The 24,912-nt window shown below is 56.5% G+C and overlaps 11 protein-coding genes across 11 annotated transcripts; 6 read left to right on the top strand and 5 right to left on the bottom strand.

Moving 5' to 3' along the window:
* Nucleotides 1-483: 483 nt before the first annotated feature.
* On the bottom strand, nt 484-1,739 carry N657DRAFT_648497 (uncharacterized protein). Its single transcript, XM_062793527.1, has 3 exons — nt 1,537-1,739; nt 1,260-1,342; nt 484-1,183 (listed from the first exon to the last, which is right to left on the bottom strand). Exons 1-3 carry the CDS (start codon nt 1,711-1,713, stop codon nt 976-978), a joined length of 468 nt encoding a protein of 155 aa, XP_062644896.1. The 5' UTR covers nt 1,714-1,739; the 3' UTR covers nt 484-975.
* Nucleotides 1,740-3,092: 1,353 nt separating this feature from the next.
* N657DRAFT_648495 (quinone oxidoreductase putative) lies at nt 3,093-4,372 on the top strand (the record flags this gene model as incomplete). The annotated part of the gene is made up of 3 exons (XM_062793526.1): nt 3,093-3,265; nt 3,331-4,286; nt 4,319-4,372. The coding sequence occupies exons 1-3, from the start codon at nt 3,241-3,243 to the stop codon at nt 4,370-4,372; spliced, it is 1,035 nt and encodes a 344-aa protein (XP_062644895.1). The 5' UTR covers nt 3,093-3,240.
* A 65-nt stretch (nt 4,373-4,437) lies between these two features.
* Nucleotides 4,438-5,977, bottom strand: N657DRAFT_601941 (alpha/beta-hydrolase). The gene is made up of 3 exons (XM_062790114.1): nt 5,428-5,977; nt 4,610-5,360; nt 4,438-4,556 (listed from the first exon to the last, which is right to left on the bottom strand). The coding sequence occupies exons 1-3, from the start codon at nt 5,614-5,616 to the stop codon at nt 4,462-4,464; spliced, it is 1,035 nt and encodes a 344-aa protein (XP_062644894.1). The 5' UTR covers nt 5,617-5,977; the 3' UTR covers nt 4,438-4,461.
* Nucleotides 5,978-7,050: 1,073 nt separating this feature from the next.
* On the top strand, nt 7,051-8,814 carry N657DRAFT_648493 (uncharacterized protein). The gene has a single exon (XM_062793525.1). It carries the CDS (start codon nt 7,183-7,185, stop codon nt 8,686-8,688), a length of 1,506 nt encoding a protein of 501 aa, XP_062644893.1. The 5' UTR covers nt 7,051-7,182; the 3' UTR covers nt 8,689-8,814.
* A 67-nt stretch (nt 8,815-8,881) lies between these two features.
* Nucleotides 8,882-10,168, bottom strand: N657DRAFT_648492 (MBF1-domain-containing protein). Its single transcript, XM_062793524.1, has 2 exons — nt 9,649-10,168; nt 8,882-9,584 (listed from the first exon to the last, which is right to left on the bottom strand). The coding sequence occupies exons 1-2, from the start codon at nt 9,805-9,807 to the stop codon at nt 9,258-9,260; spliced, it is 486 nt and encodes a 161-aa protein (XP_062644892.1). The 5' UTR covers nt 9,808-10,168; the 3' UTR covers nt 8,882-9,257.
* Nucleotides 10,169-10,670: 502 nt separating this feature from the next.
* Nucleotides 10,671-12,863, top strand: N657DRAFT_624221 (uncharacterized protein; the record flags this gene model as incomplete). Its single annotated transcript, XM_062790707.1, is given in 4 exon segments — nt 10,671-11,123; nt 11,173-12,242; nt 12,262-12,303; nt 12,432-12,863. 4 exon segments carry the CDS (start codon nt 10,671-10,673, stop codon nt 12,655-12,657), a joined length of 1,791 nt encoding a protein of 596 aa, XP_062644891.1. The 3' UTR covers nt 12,658-12,863.
* A 1,110-nt stretch (nt 12,864-13,973) lies between these two features.
* On the top strand, nt 13,974-14,814 carry N657DRAFT_578420 (carbon-sulfur lyase-like protein; the record flags this gene model as incomplete). The annotated part of the gene is made up of 3 exons (XM_062789314.1): nt 13,974-14,094; nt 14,342-14,550; nt 14,734-14,814. The coding sequence occupies 3 exons, from the start codon at nt 13,974-13,976 to the stop codon at nt 14,812-14,814; spliced, it is 411 nt and encodes a 136-aa protein (XP_062644890.1).
* A 473-nt stretch (nt 14,815-15,287) lies between these two features.
* N657DRAFT_683216 (glycoside hydrolase family 18 protein) lies at nt 15,288-16,005 on the bottom strand (the record flags this gene model as incomplete). Its single annotated transcript, XM_062796554.1, has 3 exons — nt 15,288-15,526; nt 15,678-15,869; nt 15,942-16,005. 3 exons carry the CDS (start codon nt 16,003-16,005, stop codon nt 15,288-15,290), a joined length of 495 nt encoding a protein of 164 aa, XP_062644889.1.
* On the bottom strand, nt 15,865-16,625 carry N657DRAFT_137579 (uncharacterized protein). The gene is made up of 4 exons (XM_062785916.1): nt 16,542-16,625; nt 16,371-16,483; nt 15,942-16,306; nt 15,865-15,869 (listed from the first exon to the last, which is right to left on the bottom strand). The coding sequence occupies exons 2-3, from the start codon at nt 16,469-16,471 to the stop codon at nt 16,090-16,092; spliced, it is 318 nt and encodes a 105-aa protein (XP_062644888.1). The 5' UTR covers nt 16,472-16,483; nt 16,542-16,625; the 3' UTR covers nt 15,865-15,869; nt 15,942-16,089.
* Nucleotides 16,626-19,293: 2,668 nt separating this feature from the next.
* N657DRAFT_578552 (DUF1711-domain-containing protein) lies at nt 19,294-20,208 on the top strand (the record flags this gene model as incomplete). The annotated part of the gene is made up of 2 exons (XM_062789325.1): nt 19,294-19,700; nt 19,818-20,208. The coding sequence occupies 2 exons, from the start codon at nt 19,294-19,296 to the stop codon at nt 20,206-20,208; spliced, it is 798 nt and encodes a 265-aa protein (XP_062644887.1).
* Nucleotides 20,209-21,724: 1,516 nt separating this feature from the next.
* Nucleotides 21,725-24,749, top strand: N657DRAFT_700569 (SPRY-domain-containing protein; the record flags this gene model as incomplete). Its single annotated transcript, XM_062797346.1, has 6 exons — nt 21,725-22,677; nt 22,748-22,974; nt 23,103-23,242; nt 23,608-23,700; nt 23,752-24,481; nt 24,593-24,749. The coding sequence occupies 6 exons, from the start codon at nt 21,725-21,727 to the stop codon at nt 24,742-24,744; spliced, it is 2,295 nt and encodes a 764-aa protein (XP_062644886.1). The 3' UTR covers nt 24,745-24,749.
* Nucleotides 24,750-24,912: the final 163 nt, after the last annotated feature.

Genomic DNA, 24,912 nt, shown 5'->3' with positions numbered 1-24,912 from the left:
AAAGGAAGGTCAATGCAATCTGACAAGTCCATCCACATGGACGCGCCATTCGATGCCACTGCCGAATGGCCTGCCGGAATGTTTGGGTTCGTTCGTTCTTGCCGTCGAAAGACATGTTTGATCACTGAGACGTCGAACCAGCCAGCAATGAGGGAAGGCACAGGTTTTGGTCCACGTCATGCAACCCTGAACCCCTCGTTTGTTCTCTATCCGCTGTCACCCTCTCCACCTTGTCAAGACTCTCCAACTCAGCGTGAAGAACTTTGCCCCGCGTTTTTACGCTGGACATGGTGGACGAGCTCAAGACGTCCACCTCAACAGTGGTCCAAAGTCGACGACCTGTCAATGCCGTGCCCTTTCACCGTCAGACTCCAGTGGCGAAAGCAGCAACGTTAACCGAGTAGTGTAATGGCCTAGAAGAGACACCCACACCTCCCCTACAAATCGACCACTGAACACTTTACCCGAAGGTTGGCCCCTTCGTCCCCGACGGCCGCTCCATCATCCCACTCATGGCGTTGACATAAATCAAGGTGGCCTCCTTGATATTCTCAATGTCGCACTCCTCGACGGTGCGCTTGATGAGATCAAGACAAAGACAATATGATCACCCACGGGTTCGCGAAGTATTACGTAACCAATCAAATAATAAGCCTCTTCACAAAGGAAACCACTGTCAAGGTACAGTACATCGAGAGCAAGTCCCGACAAGCAGAGGACTGAAAAGTGTCGGCATTTGTCCAAGTGAACACAATTCAGGAGAAGTGCACAACAAAACATCCCAATCCAGGAACCCCGTCCGCAACCGGAGCGAGGTCCCAACATCCCCTTACATCCCCTCCGTCAGCGACTATCCATTTCCACTCCCTCCCTCCCCTCTCCACTTCCCACCAACTTCCTCACGCTCTCAACAACCCATCACCGAAACCATAATCAACACCACAACCACCCTGAAGCCCGCGCGGGTGTATCAACTTAAAGGACAAGCGCAGCAAAGCCAAGGACACCAGCGAGGGCGCCGCCCGAGAGGGCAGCGGCCTTGCCGGCGCCGGCGGTGGCGATGGGGGGCGACGAGGTGGTTGCAGAGAAGGTGGGCGCAGAGCGGGTGACGGTGCCGACCGACTTGGTCGAGCTGGTGGCGCTCGTCTGGAAGGACGGGGCGTAGGTAGAGGTGGACGAGGGGCTGTTTTTCGTTCACACGCGATATTAGCGGTGTGTTTTGCGAGAACGGCCACAAGCGGGGGGAAAGGGGGGCATACCAGGAGTGGCAGATGACCGACGAGGTGACGGTCACGGGCTTCTTGATGGTGCAGGGGCAGTCCGAGATGGTCAGGGTGGTGGCCTGAAGTGAGACAGGAAGTCAGTTTCTTTGCGATTCTCGGGTGAGCGCAAGATTGTAGGGGGAAGGGTTGCGGGAGCGAAAGCAGCTGGTACTTATGGGTTGCGATATTCTAGGTCAAGTCGCGCCGTCCCATTACTGCCCGTTATGCTCTGGTTCCCGCTCGCGCCCTGAAATTCACGGCAATTTATCCATACCTCAGTCACGGTGTAGGTGCTGCCGCCGTAGGTGACAGTGGTGGGCGCCGGGCAGTAGGTGGTGATGGCGGTGACGATCTCGGTGGTGTAGGTGACAGACGGGGTGGCCGACGAGACGAAGGAGCCGACCGAGGTCGACGAGGTCTTGACGTCGTCCGTGAAGGACTTGGTGGCCATGGCGCCGGTGGCGAGAGCGAGGACAGCGGTGAACTTCATTTTAGTTGATCTGTTCGGGTATCAGAGTATATGTACTCGACGAGTAGGTTCTTTTGCTTGAGGCTGTCGTAGAGACGATTTAAGCACGGGGCTTTGGCGTTTGTTTCGAAAAACGAATGGAATTGACTCGAAAGTCGGGTTTGCTGAAATGAGCGTGGTGGGTGAGGAGAGAAAGGAGGGAACGGGAGCAAGGATGGTGTGAGCGGGCTGGTGTTTATAAGAAGGGTCCTGAAAGCCAGCACAACACATGGTGCCGCCCCTGTCCGGCGCGTGCATCCAATTTGCCCATATTGGTTACTCGGTGGTTGCAGGGATGTGCTGACGTTGAAAAGGAGGGTGGACCGGGGCGGGCAGCCAACTGGGAGCGGTCTGCCCCGGGCCCTGGCGGAGTGATAATTTCCTGGCTTCGCGAAGGGTTGCAGGGATCACGGCGCATCTCGAAGTTGAAGACGAGGTGCCCGTCTGTGTCAACTGGTGGATACTCAGCTTGTATGGAAAACAGATGTATGGAGCTACCTAATTGTTGATGATGAGTTGACAGCTACAGGAATGAAGCGTTTCCATATCAGCCGCCGACAGGATAAGGTACTGGCGCCGGGTGCAGCTACAAGCCTGCCAAGGGCGCGGTGTACCTGCAGATGGCGCTGGGTAGATCGTGGAAATGAGCCAAGTTTGGGCATGTTCCTTGCATTTAGTGCGGTTGCCACTTGCAACCGTCGGCGGGCCAGACGTAGACGTGTCAGCGCGCCAGATTGTAGAGTTGCCAACATCAAGGAGCGAGGACAAGCCAACAAAACCGAGCTCGAGTGTATTGGTGCCACTAGGCTTCACAAGGCATCTCAGCCCGGAACACATGCGATGAGAGCCTGAAGGATTCATCGGCAAACACGGCAGCCCACCCGCCCTTTCTCGTACCGAGCTCCCTCATTTCCTTATCCTGCACCGTCGCAATCGCATCAAGATCTCTCAATAATAAATAGACAGCATCCAATGGAGGAACTCGGGGCCTCTTTCTATGAATCAACGCTTCATTAGGCTCATATTCTAGTGAAAAGCTGCTGCTCGCTGCTAAGCCGTGAACCCACGTACTTCGCAACGTGGCTGCCGATTACCTCCGTACTCAGCAGAATCCTCAATGACAGCCGCAAACCGAGAAATCATGCTGCCGAGAGCCTTCATAGCGTTTTCTTTGCTGCCGAGAGAGTTGGGGGCGGATGGGGGCGGTTGGCGGCCAAGTTCGGACTTGGGGCAAACCCCATTGCCGAGCCCGCACATCGGGGCCGGTCCTCTCGGGGGTTGGTGGGGTCGCCGGGCGGCATGGAAAACGTCATCGGGATCCTCGGCTGTCACGGTAAGCCTGTTTGAACCCCGCCATACCGAGTATATAAACCTCCCTTTTAAACTGCGTGTCCAGAGACTTGCAAGTCTCTGATCTGAATCATTCATCTCATTTCACGTTCAAACACTTCAACCCACAGCCCATAAAAAATGGCCTCCGTCATGAAAGCAGTCGGTCCGTCCTCTCACCCTTCGCCTCCACCCTACATTCTCCCAGAACTAAACACAACACCACCACAGACACCAAGAACGGCAAAGGTCCCGCAACAGCCCTCTTCATCAACGCCTCCACACCCATCCCACAGCCCGGCCCAGGTCAAGCCCTGGTCAAAGTCCGCGCCTTCGGCCTCAACCGCATGGACCTGATTCAGCGCGAAGGCCACTACCCGCTGCCTCCGCAAGCACCCCTCACACTCGGGGTCGAATTCGCGGGTACCGTGGTCCGCTTCGGTCCCGAGACGCAGCCCGCTAATTTCTCGCCCGGCGACGCCGTGCTGGGCCTGGCCTACGGCGGCGCCTACGCAGAGTACATCGCCGTCTCTCTCGAGACCCTGCTCCCCAAACCGGAGCACTTGACTTTCGAGCAGGCGGCCGGCATCCCCGAGACGTGGAGCACGGCGACGCAGGCGCTGGATTTTGTGCTGGGCGGGATTAACGACGGCGAGGTTGGGGAGTTGGGCAAGGAGAGGAAGAAGAAGAGTATCCTCTGGCATGCCGGGGCGTCGGGCGTGTCGATCGCGGGAATCCAGCTGTCGCGGCTTGCGGGCGCCAGCGCGGTGTTCGCGACGGCGGGGACAGCGGATAAGTGCCGGTTCGTGGAGAAGGAGCTTGGGGCGACAAGGGCGGTGAATTACAAGGAGGAGGACTGGGTTGCCGAGGTTCTCAAAGCGACTGGCGGGAAGGGGGTGGATTTGGTGGTGGACTTTGTTGGGGGCGGCTATTTCCAGAAGAACCTAGACGTGGTGGCGAGAGATGGGCGAATCTGCATGCTGGGTTTGATGGGCGGGGCGGTGGCCGAGAATGCGAACATCGCGCAGCTGCTGTATAAGAGGGTGCGGGTGGAAGGGAGTACGCTGCGGAGTCGGGATGTACACTACCAGGGACGGTTGATGGCGAAGCTGGCTGAGTACCTGCCCCGGGTTGAGAGCGGCGAGCTGAAGCTGTTCATCGACACCGTGCTGCCGTGGGAGGAGATTGTCAAGGCGCACAAACTGCTAGAGGAGAACAGAACCATGGGCAAGATCATCTGCACCATTCCGTAGGAGCTCTAGATTCTGACTAGTAGTATAATAAGAGAACCAGTCATATCCACCCGCCAGCCGCAAGCAGCAAAACCCAACCGATACCAGAACGCCCGCGCAGAACCCGCCGCTAATGCTCGTTGATCCATTTCAACATCTGGTCGAACGCAGTGGCCTGCGCAACCTTGATATTCGCATCCTCGTATTCTCCCACGACGGCGAAACCTAGCCTGTTGTCAGCAACAATCATGCGAATCTCAGGATAGAAATGAGCTCACCGTGCGGCATCCCAGGGTAGACCTGCACCTCATGCTCAACCCCATTGCCACTCATGTACTCCTCCCCGGCAATCCTGACCTCGTCCGGAAACAGCGGATCATTCTCAACACAGACCACGCTCAACGGCGCCGTCAGCCCCTCCCAGTCCCCCTTAGACACAAGCGTCGGATGCGCGAGCGCGCCGGCCTTGATCCGCGGCGCAACCACACCCGCCTCCTCATCACCGGTCCCCCCTCCTTCCCCGCCCTGTCTTTGCTGCTGCTTTCCCCCTACCTTCTCCGCCGCCAACAGCAAGACATACCTCGCCCCAAAGCAGTAACCCACCGCATACACCCCACCACCGTGCGACGCGGCGTCCGCAAACTCGTCCCCCGCGCCGTCGAGCACCTTGTCCAGAATCGGCAGCACCTTCTCCTCGGTGTGCCGCGCCAGCCACATGTCGATGAGGAAACTCTTTGCCGTCTCGGCGGCTTTCAGCCGCAGTGTGTCGAGCAGCGAAGAGGCCCCTCTTCCTCCTCCCTCAAGATGAGACGATGGAGGCTGTTTGGTGTTGTCAGAGGAAGACTCGACGCGGCTGTTGGGCGCGGGGTCGCCTGCGAACAGATCCGGCATCACAACCACGTAGCCGTGGGTCGCGAACGTGTCGGCTTGAAGCTGGTTGTTGATGCTGTGCAGGCCTGTGCCGCCCGTCAGGAGGAGGAGCAGGCGGGATGGGGTGTGTGGGTAGTCGGCGGGTTTGGAGATGTAGACCTGTCCGGTCGGGGAGGGCTGGTTAGCTGTCGTTAGGTAACAAAGCGTGTGTAGGAGGAGGACGGACGTCGACATCGTTTAGTTTGGTGATCTCTCCTGTGGAAGACCGGCCTGTTGGTGTCGGCCGGTCGGACGTGCAATGGTCGCCCATCGGCGGGTTTGTAGGAGCAGGAGAGTCGGCCGACGCCTGAGGAGGGGTGGGGTTGGTAGCTTGCGCATCGCTCTCGGGAGCTTTGGTGGCTAGTTCGTCGGTCATTACGGTGGTTGTTGGTAAGAATTGCGAAGCAGATCGAATGGGTCAGATGTGAAGCTCGGGAGAGTAATTGGCGATGCCGTACAGTTGATCGAGGGAGTGAGGATGACGACGTTTGTAGTTGACCGGTTGGGAGAGCAGGTGTAAGCGGAAATAAAGTGGGCCGCACTCGCTCCTCACTTATCGATGGAATGGAATCCGTTGTCGTAACAGGTACAACATCGCCGTTTTGCTTCCTAGTGGCGTAAAGTAAAGATTGTTTTTACGTGTATCTCCGCAGCACTTTGATCAGATCGACAAAGAGAGGTTCAGGCAGAGACTTCGCTTTCGGTTGCTCCGATATCACGCTGGTTCGGGAATCCTTTTCATCACAATCCCGACACCGATTCATGGATCGCTCCATCTCAAGCTCCACCAACAATACTACTGTACGTTCAAGTTTCCCAACGTGGCCTTCTGAAAAAGTGGTAAAGAACAGCTGAGTCAACTTTCCGCGCACAATGAGGTGATTCCGGAGAGGGAGATCGGGATGGGGTTGAAGGGGATTCGGGTGGAAAACCTTTTCCCGAACGTCGGGGACCTTCATGTTGGCCAGCGTTGGTTATCGAAGCCGGATAATCCGAGCCGTTGGAGGAGCTCCACGAAGACATGGAATGGCGGTCTCGGGAATCACGACACGATGTTAAGATCGTGATCCTCGCCAGGTTTGACCGCAGCAAACCTGAGATCATCCTTGAGAAATGGTAAGAGGAGCTGAACCTGGAGGGGCCGATTCACCTCCACCCGGTCCGACGTCTACTAATCACCATCCAGCGAGACGAGACAACCAATCCGGTATCTTAACAAGTCACAAGGGGTTCAAAGTCCTTTCTCTTCCAAATCCGGAGCCGCAGGAAGGTGGGGATTTCGTCATTAGCATTCCTGACCTGCAGCGATATGCGAGGGCTTTTTGGGAAGAATTTCCATGATGTCGACGAATCAACAAGGTTACCGATGGAGCGCAGATGGGAGGAGGCTGCTGTTGGGAAGCATTCTAGGATGGGGTCCGAGAGGTGCACTACTGTGGTACACATGGGCGACTTCTATCAACTCTTATGTTCCAAAGCCAGGTGAAAGTGAGTTGGGAACTAAGGTACCTACACGAATGAAATGTCTCCAGGCGGGGGGTTTACGGATGCGAAGGTCTCGAAAGAAAGCGGCAATACCAACATAATCTTGCCTCTCGACCCGTAGGAGCTTAGGCGCCATAGTTTCATGTTTCAATCGTTGTGGTCGTTATGGTTCGTGACGGAGTATCCGTACGGAGTATTCCGTATTGCAGGTTGCATGAGGTCTTATTGTGGTGGGGTCTGCGAGTCGCGAAAGGCGCGTCGCGCCTGCCACTTTACGCGTAGCGCGTGCGGGGCGTGCATTCCTTCCCTGGTTTCGCTTCTCAAACCCCCATTCCACCTCCTCAACTCTCATCTAGCACTTTCCACGTGCAACTTCCTCAATTGCAACTCAGCAGTCGTCACATCGATCATTGTACCTTCCAAAGCACACAAAAGTTCTGTCAGAACAGAAAGTACGATGCCTGGTGTTCTCACACGCAAGACGCGGACTCCCCGCGGCAAGCTGGTCTCGTCCAGCGCGCCTACCACACCTTCTTCAAGCTTCACCAAGCTCTCAAAGTTGGGGAACACTGGGAAGGAATCAATCCAGACCGCCGTGCCGTTTACGGCGCGTAGCGCCAATATCGAAATCGTCCTCACATCCAAAAAGAGGAAGCCCCAATACGATGAAGTCGAGTCCACATCCAAGAAGCCGTGTCAGGAGCCCGAACCCCGGCCAGTCGCGCCTGCTACTCCTGTATCAAAGAAAAGGAAGAGCGTGAGGTTTGCTGAGACCCAGCCTACCGCGAGCACGCCTAGCCGCACAGCGACCACTTCCTCATCCAACCGGAAGCGCAAACTCCATTCGGACGAAACCAGCCAAGCGGGCGCGCTGCTCGAACGTCTGAGCCTCCAGCCGTCTCCCATCAACAAGCGAAGCAAGACTACCGTACACCGCCGCGCTCCTCACAATGACTTCGACCTGCCCAAGGAGCTCCTCGACCTCCTGGACCTGCACGCTGCCTTCCTCAGAACGCTCGGCATGCAGTACGCCCACAATGGCACGGCCTCGCCCATCGACCTGCGCATTCTTTACTCAAGCGTGACGCGCACCTGGGGCAAGCGCATGGTGACACTAGACGACATTCAACGGTTAATCGGCGTGCTCTCCTGGAATCCCACCAAACCCACCAGCTGCAGCTGCAGCATCGCCCAGCCGACGACCGCGGCTCCCTTCTCTCTCTGCGACTATGGCCGCGACAAGATTTGCATCGAGTTCCATGGGGACTCTTCTTCGCCCAGCCCGCTCCGCGAACCCAAGCTCAACATGGACTTTGAAGCGAACCTGCGCACGCTCTGGCTGAGCCGCAGCAACGACCAGCCTCCAACCATCTTCATCAGCACGCTGCCCAAGGCGCCCATCAAGCCGGGCGCTTCCGCCGCCTTAGTCTCCGCCAAAACCCAGACAACCCTCAACGCGTTCAAGCAGAGCATCGCCCTCAAGAAACAACAAGACCAAGAAGCCAAAGCCGCCCAAGCACAACTCACCACCGAATCCACCACGGGCACAGGCGCAGGCGCCAAAATGACGCTCCTAGACCGCATCCGCCTCAAGGAGACAATCCTCTCCCAACAACAACACACCCAAAACAACAAGCCCTCCCCGGCGGACCTGCAACGCCGCTCGGCCCTGCATCGCGCAGCCGACGTGGCGGCGGTCATCGGCATGCTGTGCAAGGCTCAGGGCCAGCAAGGGCGCGTGTCGTTTTCGATGGCGGCGCTGATGGTGCGGCTCAAGGACTCGGTGCGGACGCCCGCCTCGCAAGAGGACGCGGCGGCGTGCGTGAGGCTGCTGGCGGAGGAGGTGGTTCCCGGGTGGTTGAGGATTGTGAAGATTGGAGGGAGGGAGAATGTGGTGTGTGAGACTGCGCGGCAGCCGACCAAGGCGGAGGTGGAAGGGCGGGTGAGGGTTTTGTTGGGGTAGCGGTGTTTTTGTATTTTGTCATTCCCGGTGTTGACGTGGTGTCGGGTGGAATTGTTGGATTCTGGACTTGTATCAACTGGTGTGGTTGCTTGGCTTGACACGGTTGTATCTTTTAACTGGAGTTATACGGCGCCATGGAGGACATCGGTATCTGAATCTAATATAGTTAGTATGACTGGTGGACATGTGCGCACTCTGAAATGGAATGTGTTATTTGCCAAGACGAAAGGTCTATCTTGCCTCGCAAGGCGTGTCTATCCGCAATGTGTCCTCGCCCCATGCGGTGAAACGCCGCCACCAAGGGGCAAACGCAACCGGCCCAGTCCTCGCTAAATATCCATTCAAACCGGTCATGAAAGCGCATCTGCGCGCTGCCCGACCATCATACATCATCATACCCCAGCAGCAACGCCGCTGTTACCAGTCCGTCCCTTTGCCAAGCTGAACTCCATCTCGCGACTCGACGCGTACCCGATGTCGTCCGACCCATACGGACAAACCCGGTCCCTCCCTCTCAAGCGAGGAGCCATCCAACCACCCCACAAGCAGAGAAGTAGGCCATTCCCACTTCACTTCTTCTCCTTCTTCTCAAACTTGGGCTTGCCGATATCGCTCCCGCGCAGCTTGACGTTGAGCACGCGCTCCATGGCCGCCAGCACCTTCTGGTCGGGCGCCGCGTCGCCGCGCTCGAAACCGGCCACGACGGTCGGCGTCGTGTTACACTTTGTGGCTAGCTCCTTTTGGGTGAGGCCCTTGGAGCCGTTGGGATTCGCGTACTCGTTGCGCGCCTTTTGGATCGCTTTCCCGACCTCAATGCCGACCGTCTTGGGCTTGACGATGTCATCGGCCCGGTCGACCATTGTCAGCCGCTGGCCTTCTACGCCGGGTTTGGAGGCCTGATGGGGAGAACAGTTAATCTGGGGCTTGAAACAAGAGGATGATGGGCGAAGTGGGACGTACGGCATTGCCTACGGCGAACTTCTTCTCGGTTGTGATGGCGGCGCCGGCCCGCTTGGCTGCGTTGAGCGCCGACTGGCTGCGAACAACGGTTTCGCGCGCAACGCCTCCGCTGCGGACGTTCTTGCCGATTTTGACCTCGGCGGTATCCCAGGCAGACATCTTGACGGTTTGGAGTGTGTTGACGGTGGGGTTATGAAGGTGATATGATGGGAAGAGGACAGATCAATAAGGCCGGGCTGAGCGGTCGGTGACTCGAGTTTGTCGTTGGTAGGGGTGAGGTGAAGGAGTAATGACGAAGGAAATGGGTAAAGTCGTCGTTTGCGTTCGCTCTATATACGCTGCGGGCGGTGCGGCGAAATCATGAAACAGCGAGGCCGATGGCTAGACTTGAAAAGGCGTTGATGTTGGGCTTGGTTTAGTCAGTGTTCCCACGCTTTTGGTCAAGGCGGGGGGTTTTTAGCAGTATGGCTGCCCCGGTTCGCAGAAGCCCATGGGCGGCCGTCGAACTGGGCGGTGACTCGAGCGGCGAACACCCCCGCCGCGCCACATTGCCCTGAGGCTGTGGGGTCCGAAAAGGATTTTGCAAGGGTGTTCTGGGTCGAAGAGCAAGCTGACTAATGGTGATCGCTTTGGTTAATACACAATAATATTTTCAGCTGTGCTGCCTTTTACCGCATTTTATGTAGCGTCTTCACGTTACATCAACTCCGTTGAAAACTGGAACCTCAAAAGTACGGACAGAAAGAATCATTGAACAGGTGAACAGCCCACCTGTTCACCGAGCACCGTCCAATTCACGGATAGAAGAGTTCAGTTCTCCAACTAGGCGTGGATTCATTAGATTGCCAGAATGTCACCGACACGCAAGGACGATTTGCTTTGGCTTGGTCACCCACCTTGCTTGGTACAATTCCAGATGAGCCCTGGCCATATCCTCACCAAGTATCCTGTCGCCCTTCATCATGGCCGTCTACTTCAATGTTCTTCCGAATCTCGCCCATGAGACGATGTTGCCTTTCTGCATGACCGTCTGTACAAGACACCTGGTCCGTTACCTTCTTGGACCCGTGGTCTTCCCAACCTCCTTGGAGGCCACGCTCAGTACCTCGGTTCTCGCTTTCCTTCTCGTTCGGCTCCTACGAGTGACGAGGAGAAAAAAGAATAAGACGATACAATGGAATGGGCCAGGAAGCGTCCTTCTATTCCCTTGCCGGACACATCACGCCCGCTTGTTTCCGACAAAGCATGCCTTCTCATACTCGTACCTCACTGTGGGCATCCCTGTGGGCTTCGAGGACAATGCAGGGGGCATGGTCTCGGTCGAGGCCAAGGGCGAGCCAAACCACTCTCCATGGATTGGCCTCGCCCTACGGAGGCCGAAGGCTTGGTTCTCCATCGATCCTAGCGATTATTTGGAGCGTGGCAAGTCGGGATTGGGACTGCGGGGGAAGCTGGACGAATACCTGCGGACTCAGGTAGACGGACCTGTATTCCTGACAACAACCTCAATGCTGACTGGGACAGGGTGCTGACCCGGCAAGCTACCCGTATGCGTACCTGGTGACGGCAGCTCGCTTTTTGGGCTACCAGTTTAACCCGGTGTCCTTTTGGTACCTGTACGATGCCGACAAGCGCCTCGCAGCCATGATCCTGGAGGTCAATAACACATCTGACGAGCGCCGAATGTATTTCCTGACCGCAGGCGACAACAAGGTCGGCCAGGATGATGGCCGGCAACAGACTGAAGCAAACCAGGGCAAGCGCTCTCCTCAACCAAGCGGCTACTGCCGACCAGCGTTCACGCAGTCATGGCCAAAGGACTTCCACGTCTCGCCCTTCAACTCTCGCAAGGGCTCCTACATGGTGACGGCCTCCGACCCCCTGAGCCCGTGTACGCACGACAAAGGCTCAATATCCGTCACCATTACCTTGCTCTCCTCCAAAGGACAACCCAAGATTGTTTCTTCACTCACCGCCGAAGGCCCTCCCATCGACCCTTGCACCATGGCAGCCATGCAAAAGCTCCGTTTTCTCGCATCCTGGTGGCATGTCGGTTTGCTCACCTTCCCGCGCATCCTTCTCGAAGCCGCCCGGCTCTTGTTACACCACAAACTGCGCGTCTGGCCTCGCCCAGAGCCCCTGAACGGAACCATCAGCCGACGCGCCACCTGGACGGAACGACAGCTCGAGCCCATCTTCCGCCGCTACCTCCAGCACCTGCTGGACCAGACTCCGACCCCGCTATCCATCACCTACACGGCACCGGGCGGCATGACCACCACTGCCTCTCAACTGATGATGCTTTCGCCATCTGCCCGGCAGTTGATGATGTTGCAACAGCAACAGCAACAGTGCTCCTCCCACGCCAATACCGCGACGGAGATGGAGAGTTTGGAGCTAAAAGTTCTCACGCCGGTATTCTACATCGGCTTTGTCCGCTACACCAACATTGACACCGTCGATGCTCTGCTCAGCGAGCTCGATGACGACCATACAATCTGGGTGTCGCGGCGGGATTTGCTCGCCAGGCTTGCCATGAACGAACCGCTTGGCTGCTCGTCCAAGTTAAAGTCCTTGAGGTCTGGCTACTGCTGGTTGAGTGGGGAGGAGGAGGCCGGGGTGGAAGTTGATCATGAGAAGGGCGGGGATGGACATGTTTGGTGGTTGATACGGCACCTGCGTGTTGGGGGGCTGGGGAGGGTTGTGCGGTCGTTGTTAAAGGAGTTGGTGTTGCGTTATGGTTGTGGTGTTGGTAGGAGATTGGATGGGCAGCAAAGGGAGAGCGACCGGGGTGGAAAGGGGCGGGGGTTGTCGGGGATGGATGCTTATGTCTTGGAGTGTGAGGACGAGAGGGTGAGGAGAGTGTACCGTTGGTGCGTGTTGAGGGTACTGCTGGCGGAGAAGCTTGCGTTGCAGTCTTGGGGGTGGCTGATTGTGAAGTTGGTGCTGGTACCGGTGTTCCTTGTTTGGGGTATGGCGTCGTTTCTTTTGTTTGTTGTTGCGAGGTGAGATCGAGGGGTTTTGGTCCAGTATATAGGAGGGGCCCCGTCCTGGATATTCACGGCATGGCCGTCACAGGCGCTTGTTGGTGGTATTTGTACCACGCAAGAAGTCATTTGCGCGGATTGGGCAGATAGGCAAACCATGTCGGTTGCATTATATCTGGCTGTATGCCACTCAATTAGACAAAGAATGGTACCTATTAGTGATGCAAGGAAAAGACGTACAGTGACGGGTCTCGGAGAATTCCTGGTGTGCATTGGGACAGCGTCGGATGTCGGAGGTTTTGACGCCCTTCTCCGTTTCCATTGGTGCTTCCAACTACACAGTAGTTGAAGGGCGCCATATCTTAATGGAGCCTAATTGTGAATTCCAAATAATCGGAGTTGCCTCAGTCCCGTCCGTCGAATCCCGTAGGCCGGCCGAGTCCGAACCGGGGGCTGAGTGGGGCCGCTACGTGACATGGTGACGAAGAATGCTACCCCGCTGCGGGGATGATCTCACAGACTTTACATAAACATCGCAAACTCGCATCTTCTACTCCAGCAATTTGTCCAATCCTTGATGTTGCCTTCCAGGATTCAACTCCTATCTGGTTTTGCTCACAGGACAGTTGTTTTCCCAGTAACTTGAGCAAACTGCGGGTTATTTCCGCAATGGTTAACTGCTTGACGGTCGGGGCTTCCCGCATTGTGCGGGCGTGATAAGTTCTGATACATCCATGGACGAAGTCGGAAGTACCTTGCTTGGGCTGTTACGTAGGTGCAGACCACAGCAACGGGGGCTGAAGCCGTGAGTGAGTGGTTGCTGAGTCAGATGCTGTGTTCAAAGCGACCACTTACACATGTTGGAAGGATTCAAGATAGAGTTCGCAATCCAGCTTCTCATGGTAATCGCGTGTCGGGGGCTTACTCGCATATCCAACCATTCATTACATTGTCTTTTGTTCCCTCTTTGTGGGCTCAGCCGGCAAATTTGGAATGGGCATGGAGTCGAGGCTCGAGCTCGGAGCAGAGCACAGTGCACAGAGCACCCGAGAACTGGAACCTAGAAGCTTCTCGGAGAGCTCCAGTCGAGGAGTACCAACGCCGGTCCTGCTCGATGTACCTGCCTCCCGGTTGCCAGCAGATCCGGACATGGCTTCCTCCACCGCAGCAGTTGCTTTGCGCTCCGCCATTTGTATTTAAACAAGACTGACAATCCCCTCGATACCAACGTGTCCCGCTTTCACAAAACAATCTCAGTCTCACGAATTTCATCTACTTGAGCTCCAGTGTCACCGAACCTTAATTCTCGCCGGTACCATAACCCCAACAACACCCAAAATGACCCTCACCGGCCACTGTCTCTGCAAAGCCGTCACCTACACGGTCGACGTCGACAAACCTCTCCTAACCGGCTACGACCACTGCGACGACTGCCAGCGCCAGTCCGGCTCGACCTACTGTGCGTGTTACTCTTCCCACTTGCTCACCGTCCGAAAAGGCTTCCACAAGTCATCACACCTAACCTATCCTACCCCGCGCCTTCAACGTCACTTTCACCCCCTCCCCTCAATCATGAAGATCCTCTTAACACCCACCTCCCATCCATCCCTCTCAACCAACCCATCCCGCCACGACCTACACACGTAACACGTTTCCAGAAAACCCTAAAGCGAAAAGCAACTAACCCCTTTTTTCAAATCCAACAGCCCTCGTCTGCGTCGTCCCCAAGGACAAGCTCTCGGTCCAGGGCCCGCTCAAGAAGTGGAAAGGCGTGGCCGACTCGGGCAACGCCGTCTACCGCTGGTTCTGCGGGGAGTGCGGCTCGCCCATCGCCCACGACCCGGACGCCGCGCCCGACATCATTGCGCTCAAGGGCGGCTCGCTGGCGACGGAAATCAAGAAGGGCCTGAAGCCGGTATGTTCCGTTTCCTTTTTTCTCCCTTTTTGATTCGTGTCTTCCTTTGGATTGGGAATGAATGCCTTGTACTGGCTGCGTGTCCGTATGTGTGTGTGTGTGTGTTTGTCCTAACACCGGTGAGGATGGTACAAAAAGGGGACGTAGGCTAACGCAGGGGGGTGGGGGTTTCGATGGTGATAGGATACCGAGATCTGGACCGTCAGCAAGCTGCCGTTCTGCCAGGAGCATCTGGCTAAGCCGTTCGAGCATATGCCGCAGTGAATGCGGAGGGCTGTATATGGTTTGCATTGGGAGGGTGTGCAGCGAACGTCAGTTGCAAAGGGCAAATGAGTATTATGAGTGCAGGATGGTTACCTTACTTTGGACGAGATGACGAGGGCCTGCGGTACTTGGCAACAGCTTGGGAATAGCTACCATGACGGGGACAGAAACATACATGAAGTACCAATGAAACCTGCTCAAGTCGGTTGCATGCGAGAGACCGCGGCCGTATTCGGGGCTAGCCCTCGCGGTAGTGCACCTTAACCCAGGTCGAGAGTGTTCATGATATGTTTGGCAGCGGAAATGAGTAGGAGGGAGTGGGAGAGGTTGAGAAGATCGACCCGACTCGAATGGGCCAGACTGAAGGACTATATCTACTCGCTCTAGATAGGCGTGTACCTTGATGGCTACAACCCAGACAGCAAGGTTCACAGAGTTCACCCCTTGTATGCCCACTCACTGCATCACAACCATCACCCCACCACCTCCCTCTTGCCGGCGCACTTAAGCCGAAGCCTCAGAAACTCCTTGATCAACACCAACAACCCAGTCACCATCCCCCCAGCTCCATTATCCGGGGCAAGCATGACGCCCCAAAGCTTCTCCCGCACAGGCGGCCCCAACAACCCAAAAACAGTGTCCAGTCTCGCCGACAAGCCGATATAAATCCTTGTTTGGAATGCCGTGCTGTCGCGGACGGATGCGATGCCGTCTTTGAGCGCATTAGACCAGATGTTTGCAATACCATTATCAGCTCAATCGTCGACAGCCTAGAAATTGGGGTCGGGAAGGCAGGGTGGAAAAGGATTAGGAGACCAACCAAACCCTGACAGCATCTGAGGACCGGTCTGAGCCCACCTCACACTCGGGGTCATCGTAAAACCTCGGCCAGACAAAGTTGCTCTGCACGAGGTACCCCGGGTGAACGGATTTGTCAGGGTAGGAGCAGCCGGGCGCGGCGGAGAGGAAGTAGACCTTGGACTTGTCGGCCGCAAAGTGCGAGCGCAGCGTGGCGGCGAAGGTATCAAAGTTCGCGGCTTGCTCGCCCTGCTTGTCTATAGTTTTCTCGTGTGTTAGTAATTATGGGAAACGGTGATGGCGGAGCTTGGAGAAGAAGAGTAGCATACTCATATCAAACCCACCTAGGACCGCAGAACCGCATGGGCGTAGGGCGGGATCGATCCTCCTCATGGGGCCAAAAGCTCCCAGACGCGGTCTGCAAAGGCGGTAACGGCTTGGTCGGAGGCCAGCGATAGGGAGTTTGGCCGCCGATACTTAGAAGAATCCGCTTGCCGTATATGATCTGGCAATGCGCGATGTCTCTTTCAAGGGTGGGATACGAGGAAAGGCCGGGCGCCAGATGGCGCATCCGGGAGGTTTGTGTCCTTGGGAGTGAGATGCTGTATGCATGTTTGCTACAAAAGAATGATGTCTATGGAATAAGCCGAGGCAAGCAGATAATCCACCAGCTGCAACACCGGATAGATGCTCCCTTCAAAGGTGACGTGCGTCAGACAGCCCAGAACCACGATATCTGCGTTGGTGTCGGTGCAGACCTCCAAGAGGCTGACATTGACGTTTTCATGGGATTGGTTGAACTGGGCGGCCACATTGTTCGACGACCGCGGGCTGAAGATGGATGATACAGGCCTGACATTGCGAGCGACAGCTGCTGTAGAGTTCAGCGTTGGCCATGGTTGGGACAGTCCATATGTCGGGCTCGGTACCCACGCGGCACGGGCACAGCCGATGAAGGCACAGGTGTGATGATCGTCAGGGAGTCAGGGAGGCCGCTGGGCGTGAGCTGGAGGGTCGTGGTAGCGTCGACTGGCCGCTTATTCTCCATGTGCGACTGCCCCCGAGCCGTCCTCAAGATCGAACTTCGGCCGGGGGAGCGTCTGATCTGGCTCCGAGTGGCAGGCTGACAAGGAGGTGCCCCCTCTGAGCCGCACGTATGGCCGGTCCATCAGCCCCAGCGAGGAGGGCTGCTGTGGCCGGGACGCCGTAGAGGACGAAGGGAACATGACTGACGAAATGCTTGATCCTGCTTCTGGCCATCCGACGCAGTTGGCATCATGAACTCCCTATTCCTCTGACCCGCGGGCCCGCGCGTATATACTCGGTGTCCCGGCCAGCCGACTCGTAGGTCTGATGTGTCGCCTACGCCAGGCGTGCGTACATTTCGCGGCTGGAATGTGCACCGGTCAGATGAAGCTCAGCTAGTCGTAGGCACGTCAACAGGCCAGCCAGTCTCATTTTCTCCTTGTCTCGCATAAGCCAGGACACCGTCCCAGACATCGATGGCCTGGAATGCGAGACGAGTGGGATGCACTACCAACCTCACCTGGTTTGTGTGTTAGCGTGGCACATCGCAGGACTTCCAAGTCATTACGGGAAAAGAGGGCATTTAAGAAAACCTGGTACGAGAATGTGAGAAAAGATGGTAAAAAATATAGGCATACCTAGATGAACAGTAAAGTAAGAAAGAAGCCCATCGCTCACTACTGGCCAGTTTGTCTTGTTTCCTTACCGACAACCTCGGCACTAGCAAACAAAACCTGGGTTGGATTGTATTGTCTAAAGATTGCACGTGGAGCTAAAGAATGAGTAATGCGGGAGGTTGACCGTCGACAGCATCGATGATTACTCGACCTGTACTTCTAGACGACGGATATGTGTTGATACGGAACAGCTTCTATGACCTTTGACGAACATGGTAGGTTTGAAATTCCCGTTGGTTATGCAGCACAATACAATTGCTCGGGTGCCTGATTGTGAATGATAGAGCGCATGCGAAGCGTTGTTCACTTGTTGTTGAGGTTCTTCTGGAACAGTCGGCATTGAGGCTGCCCAGGAGCGATGCTAATCAATTTCAGGTTGCAGTACAAAGGGGCACATTGTTTTGTGAGTGCGACTTCGAACGCGGTGGTTCCCGTCCGAGTTTGTTGGCGCCTGGATGCTGACCTCTCGAGATTCGATTGGTTTCGCGGGTCCCCGGAGGGGAGCTGGGCGCGAGGAGCTCGGCGTTCAGGCGTCGGGACATGATCCGCGAAGCAATGCTCTCTGCGTCCAGATCTAGCTGATGTTATCAATTGGATTGCGTTGGAAGCACCGCCGGCCAACGGAGAGAGCAACATGCGCCCGAGGAGCAGGTTGAGTGAACCCAATCCGGTCGATCGGTTATGTAGGGGGGGGACCCGAAACCCATCAACGACGATGGCTCTCGGCTGGACTGGGGCAGTTGCGAAGACGTGAAACTTTTGGATCATCAGGCTGCGGTCAGCCGGGTTGGTCAGCGTTCCACGTCAGATGTTCCGCACGGCGTGACGAGATCTCAGCAAGTGGATGCGACGATTGGAGATGGTGGCCGACTGGCCCCAGCCCTCCCCGTTTCGCCCCTTTCGTTCATTACCCGAAACGGTTTGGCATCGAGTCTGTGCTGGTGTGTCGATGAGTGGTCACCTGGCGTCAGGAGGAAGGCGCTGTGGGTGCGACTGCTGCAGAGGAGATTCCTTGGGTTTCTTTTCTCTCCATGCGCCTATCGCTGTTGCCTGCAGGTCATTCCTTTGTCGACGGTTTGACGACACGCAACCTCCCAAGCTGCGGTAACGTAGTCGAGTTAAGATGAAAGTGACGGGCGGGTGAGGTGGCGGAGAGACATTGAATGCAACATATGGAGCAGGCAGGGCTGGTAATTCCTCCGAAGATCTCCTCAACTCGGCACGTAAAGTCCGCACTATGCATCGGACCTGGCTGGTTGAATGACGAGCTCTCCACAAGTTGGGGAATCCAGCAAACGGACTGTTCTTGTGGTGAAAATCATGGTCCATTTGTGAGCGCAATTTGACACGCTTGCCAGGGCCCTGTCAGCGGAACGGCCTGCCATTGGCGCATGAGATATTAGGGTTAGGGGTAAGCGTTACACGCCCAGAATAGCAAAGACGAGACTCCCTTGTTGGAAGACTCCGTGCAGCGTCCCCTCCGTTCCTGCGAACAAGTCGACTGCCGACCTGATTCTTTGGCAGCATGAAGGCAAAACAGGTGGACGCCCGCGCCCTCACCAGGGCTGCGATGGCTCCCAACTTTTGCAGGCCTGTCCCATGATCCTCCTTTCATCATTTCCCCAACCCAACCAAACGCCCACCACAATCGCATCACCAATTTCATCACGCCCCTTCAGCGGACAGTCCGTCTCCGTTGCCGCCGACGCGAAATAAAAGTGCGACGCCAAAGTCGATACGGCACATTCTCACTAGAAGCTGCCGATTGTGTGCGCCCCTTGCACGCCCAGCCAGTGGATCGCCCATCCCCGAGCCATCCACGCCCGCTTCAAAGCATCATCGCCGTGACAAAGCAATTTCTCTCTCTGCCACTCCGTTAGCCATAATCCACGTCGTCGTCGTTTCCATCCCAGCCATCAACGGCGCTCCACCGTTCACGCCTACGTATCGATTCAGCTTTGCAACGAGGTAGTCAGCGATGGCTCCGTCCAGCAAAAACGCGGCTGCGGCCAAGGACCGGCGCAAGTCGAGCAACACGGCCGCCGTCGCCGTCACCAGCGCAGCATCTTCCAAGCCCAGCAAAATCGTCACCATCAAGGTGCCGCCACATAAGCTACGGGCCATCATCGACCCGGATTTCGTCCCGGAAGACACGCCGGCCAAGCAATCGCCGGCTGCAGCGCTCAATTCGGGCAACGAGAACGTCTCCGACTCGACTCCTAACTCGCCTCCCGCGGGCACACCTGCCGCCCAGTCTTCCTCGATGGGCCCACCCACCGAGGGCCCAAAGAAAAGGGGCGTGAAGAGAAGTGCCGGAGCCGCTGCGAATGGCAACGGCGAGCCTAAAATCAGGGGAAAGCCTGGCCCGAAGAAGAAGCAGAGGCTGTAGGTGCCCCATTCCCTCACCCCTTATGTCTCCTTCTGCAGTCTCTGGAATCCCTCCCCCTCGCCAAGCCAAAGCATTTCTCTGCAATATGCATCTTGCTAACGCCATAGCGACAGCGAAGACGGGACCGTCGAAGGCGGGCGGGGCTCCGTGCCTGCGCACAAGCTCGGCCCCAAGGCCAACCAGGGCGCTATCAACGCCGGCCTGCGGGCGCTGGACCGCTCCGGCAAGCCGTGCCGAAGGTGGCAGAAGGGCGGCTTCACACTCAAGAGCTTCACCGGCGTGGTATGGGAGATTCCCCGATGGACGGCGCCGCCGAGGTCTCGGCCCGAGTCGTCGGCCGAGGGCTCCACGCCTGCTTCGGAAGGCAGTAACAAGGAGAACAAGGAGGACAACAGCCAGATTAAAAGCGAGGCCAGCAACAATGGCGGGGACGTGGAGATGCAGGGCACGCCCAGCTTTGCTGCAGACAACTCGCCTGCGCCAGTTCCCATCGCCGCTGCCTGATTGCTTCCATTCGGGCTTCACCGTTTGCATCGCGTGTGCATATTTACCCCTCTGCTTCTCTTTACACAAAGCTGCTAGGATCTGAGGCGTTCATTGGCAATACTACGACACGGAAGTTCGGGCGCAGTACAATGGGTAATGAAAAAAGGCAACAGAACAGTGCCGGCCGCGTGAGTTATCGCGGAGCACGGGGCAAGGCGTAAGGAGTCCAGGACACCCACTTCGCTGGCGTTGAAGGCAGCTGGGCGGTGCATGTATAATACGATGCTTGAGTATGGGTTTCATGGGAATATGGTATGCCAGAGGGTTTTACAGCAACAAGAGCACCTGCAATTAGACAATACCGTTTTGCATCGGTAGCGACAACCATTCGTGATACTTCCAGAATACTGGAGCTTGCAACCAGACAGCATGTCTGGTTTGGTGTAATGGGATCCCATCCCTTCATTGTTGGATGGCTCAGAGATCAAGGCTCTATTGTCGCCCTGGTTCTTTGCGCTGCAACACTGGAAGAGCTCCGGTGTTCTTTTCGGGGCCAACCACCAACAATCGTTGTCAGACATTTTGCTGAGCTCCAGGATTGTCGAGACGACAGCCGAATGAAGCAGGTACTCCATACGTAGAGGTGAGACGAGCACTCTTGCTTGGCCATCGTGGAAAGGAACTGTTCCACCTAAGCCCCATGCTCTTTACTCGACAGCTTTATCGGCCAGCACCAGCCATGTCCATGTTTATCCCGTCCTGCTTCTGAGCAATTGCTCGGAGGGATTGCGTTTGTTCTGGTCTTTCGGTAGGAAGGAGACGTTGCCCGAGTCGTCTCTGCCTTCCCTCCAATTGGTTGGCTGCAACTCTGAGAGTGGACCGCTTCTACCAGAGCTTGCTCCACTGCTCTCTGGGGACGGTCCCGTGCCACGCAGACTCGCAGACCGATCGGTCACTTCTTGGCTCGCCAAATGACCCCACCAGCTGCCAGAGACCCGCCAAAGTTGACGCCAGCGTCTCATTTGACTGGACCGGCCGCAACCTCCGACCTCCCGTCCATGATTGACTGATAGAGACAACAAGAAACGAAGGCTAGCGCCATTACTATTCCCGCGGTTTAGACACGCTATCTGGCCCATCGCACACCGAACTGCAACTTGCCACGTTCTCACCTTGATATCCTCATTCAATCCTGTCCGTTGCACGAGTACGGATGGCCATTACCACACTCGCACATCTATGACATAACGAGACTCGCGAGCAAGGGCCAAGGTGGGACTTGACTTTGTTTCCCATACCAACCTCTGGCTTAATTCCACGCCCATCTCGAGAACATATACTTCGTTTCCGGCCCGATAACTGCAAAACAGTCCCCAGCCAACAAACTGGGACCGCCACGAGGGGCGTGGAAATAATCCACACAGTCTATGCCGAGCAACGACCTCCACTTGGCTGGGTTGTGACGTGACTTGACGTCTCGCATCGTCTTCCCCCTCCGTTGCGGCCCTCCTCGGGCATCCCGCAGCTCCTCACCATGACAAATCCCTACCAGCAGTACAGCCCATCAAACTTCGACTCTTCAGCCTCTGGCAGGTTGCCGCCCCTCAACGCCCGCCGGCCCTCTTACGCATCTGTCGTTTCCGGGGGCCCTTCGGCCCTGACTCGCCCGGCCCACTCCGGCTTCTCCCACCTCCTCAACCCCTCGCCCGACTCAGAACCCCAAACACACTCCAGTAACCCATACTCGGCCGCGCACAGTCCCATGTTCCACGCCGACATGACCTACACACAAAACGGAGGCTCGAGCGAGGGTGTCTTGTCGATAGACCCTCTGGGCCAAACCATGGGCACCGGCCTTTGGCCACCTCGCCTCGGATCCAGCTTCCCCTACTTCTCCCGAGCTTTCGACCTCTACATGAGCAAAGATCCCTTACTACCCGCAGACCCCATGAGTAACGATGACGTCCGGTTCCCCTCCGTCGCGCCCATGCCCAACGTCAGCAGCTCCGGCTTCTTGTCGCCATCATACCTGCGGGGCACCATCTATCTACAGAAGCTGGAGGAAAAGCACAGGGCCGACGTCCTCGCCGAGCGGGAGCGCAGCGCCGCCAAGGTCGGGCCGCCCTCCTCGTCTCCCATAGCCTCGCGGCTCTCGAGCAACGAGAGCTCCTCGCACCTGCCATTGGTCGGCACCAAGGTGTCCGGCTCATCACACCGCGGGGTGGCATACGACATTGTCGAGAAGCCCATGTTTCCGGCCGAGGAGGAGGACGACGACGCGGTCAGCCCGCTACCGTCAAGATGGAACAAGGACGATAAAGAGGCCGCGCTCGAGGTGCTGAGCGACGGGTACGAGGTCAGGCATACGGGCAGGGCGTCGAGCGACCACGAGGCGAGCGCCGTCCGCGCGGACCACTACATGTCGCCGTCGTGCGGGGTGTATTACTTTGAGATCACGGTATTAAATACCAGGAGCGATAAGGTCAAGTAAGTAGCTGAGTGGAACGTGAGGTTCAGAATGAGGCTGGGCATCTTTATGGCTGACAGGCGGCTACAGAAACCCCCCTATCGCCATTGGGTTCGCGAGTAAAGAGGCCTCGATATCCCGGGCGCCCGGTTGGGAACCCGACTCGTGGGGCTACCATGGCGATGACGGCCACTCGTATGCCTCTCAAAACGTGGGCAAGCCGTACGCCGAGATCTTTGGTGTTGGGGATACCGTTGGGTGTCTTGTCAACTTCCGGCTGAACCATGCGCTTTTCACGAAGAACGGGAGAGAATTGCGTACGTCCAGTCCAAAATCTGTTTGTTACGGTTCTTGTCGTGCTTCACATATCTCAAGCCTTCTGTATCTGTCCTTCGGCGCACACCCTATGCGTCAGTTGTTGTGGGAAACTACTAATAGGCTGTAGCAATCGCTTTCAAAGACATTTCATTCAAGGATGTCAAGGGAAAGTTATACCCCATTGTCGGGCTCAAGAAAAAGGAGGATCACATCATGGCCAACTTTGGTCAGAGGCCCTTTATGTTTGATATCGATGGCTATATGAAGGTACGTGTTTCTCTATAATTAGCAGTGCCCGCCTGCAGGGCTTCTCTTTACGCTCTTGGGGGAAAAAAGCATCTCGGCAGGTCATGGCTGCTATCTCATATGAGATTCTCGAGGGTATGTCTGCCAGTGCAGGAGCAACCCAAGGCTGAGATAGGATCCGCTTCGATTTTTCACCCTTCAATTCTGCTCATCACTCAAAGCTCAACCATACAACAGCATCATTGCATTCTGTACCACTTATATCTCCTTAGTTGCAGTCGTTTCAATCGTCACCATCTCTTACTATGATGGCGGAGCGGCTTGAGAGGCCCGATGGGCTTTGGATCCGTATGCGTGCAGCACTGACCAAAATCATTCGACGGCAGAAGCAGCGAGCGAGTATCATAGAGGAAATTCGGCTCGCTGACACATCCTGGCTTGTTGACGGGCTGTCCGAGACGGACCTCATCCAGCAGCTGGTAAGCACCACAGACGCTCAAGAGCGCAAGATGTTCTAATGCCAGCAACAGGTTCTCCAATTCCTGCAGCACGACGGCTATGTCGAGACGGCGCGCGCTTTTGCGGAGGAACTCCAAGAGGAGAAGAAGGCCCTTCGGCTGACACCGGACGAGCCCGTCCAAGGCATCAACGTGCGCGACGACGAGGACGCCCACAATCGGCAGCGCATCCGCCGCGCCGTACTGGAAGGCGACATCGACTGCGCCATGCGCTACACCAACACGTACTACCCTACTGTCCTCCGCGAAAACGAGCAGGTCTACTTCCGCCTGCGCTGCCGCAAGTTCATCGAGATGATCCGCAAGGAGGCCGTGCTCAACATGCAGCTCGAGGAGCAGCGGCGGAACAGTCATCGGGGCGCCACAAATGAACCGCGAGCTGATGATGGTGAAAATGGCGACGAGGAGATGCTCGGGGCGGGAATAATAACAACAGCAGCAGCAACAACAACTGGCGGAGGCCAGGATAATGATCTGGACATGACCATGGTGGAGGACGGTGCTGCCGGTGACGATGTGGCGGCAGCAGGGGTGAGCAAGCTTTCGCAGGAGCTGCTGGCGTATGGCATGGAGCTGCGGGCCGAGTTCAAGGGAGATCCCCGGCGCGAGACGGCCAGGCGATTGGACGAGATTTTCTCGCTGATTGCGTACCCGAATCCGTTGAAGGTGAAGGAGGTGGCGCATTTGCTGGATGGCAGCGGACGGGTGGCGGTTGCGGAGGAGTTGAATTCGGCTGTTTTGAGTGAGTCCTTCCTATCCCTTCCCCGGACTTTACCCCCAATTCCTGGCTCTTGTTATGAAGAGTTGGGATGAAGCATGGTGGAGTGTGGTATAACTGATGTGTTCAAAACAGCGTCGCTCGGCAAATCGTCGCGCGCGGCCCTGGAGAATGTCTACGCCCAGACTTGCGTCTTGCTTGAGGAACTGCGAAAGGACGGCGGCGACGGGGCGTTTGTCACGGTCGAGAGCGTCGTCGAGAGTATTCCGCCTTCGAGGTTGCGCTAGGTGATTGGACCAGTTGTTGTTTTGTGGGCTGTGGACGGCACGGCACTAGTATGGCGAACTGGCTGCCTATATAGTTGCTTCTGCTGCTTCTGTTGCTGCTAGGGAGCGTACTACGGCCATGGTAATATGGGCGGTGGCTTCTTTCTCCCCTTTTCTCCTTTCCCCGAA

This window comes from Parathielavia appendiculata (genome assembly GCF_033297405.1).
Source record: "Parathielavia appendiculata strain CBS 731.68 unplaced genomic scaffold N657scaffold_13, whole genome shotgun sequence".
NCBI classification, from domain to species: Eukaryota; Fungi; Ascomycota; class Sordariomycetes; order Sordariales; family Chaetomiaceae; genus Parathielavia; species Parathielavia appendiculata.
The sequence above is the reverse complement of the archived record's forward strand: the minus strand, read 5'-3'. Positions and strand labels throughout refer to the sequence as shown.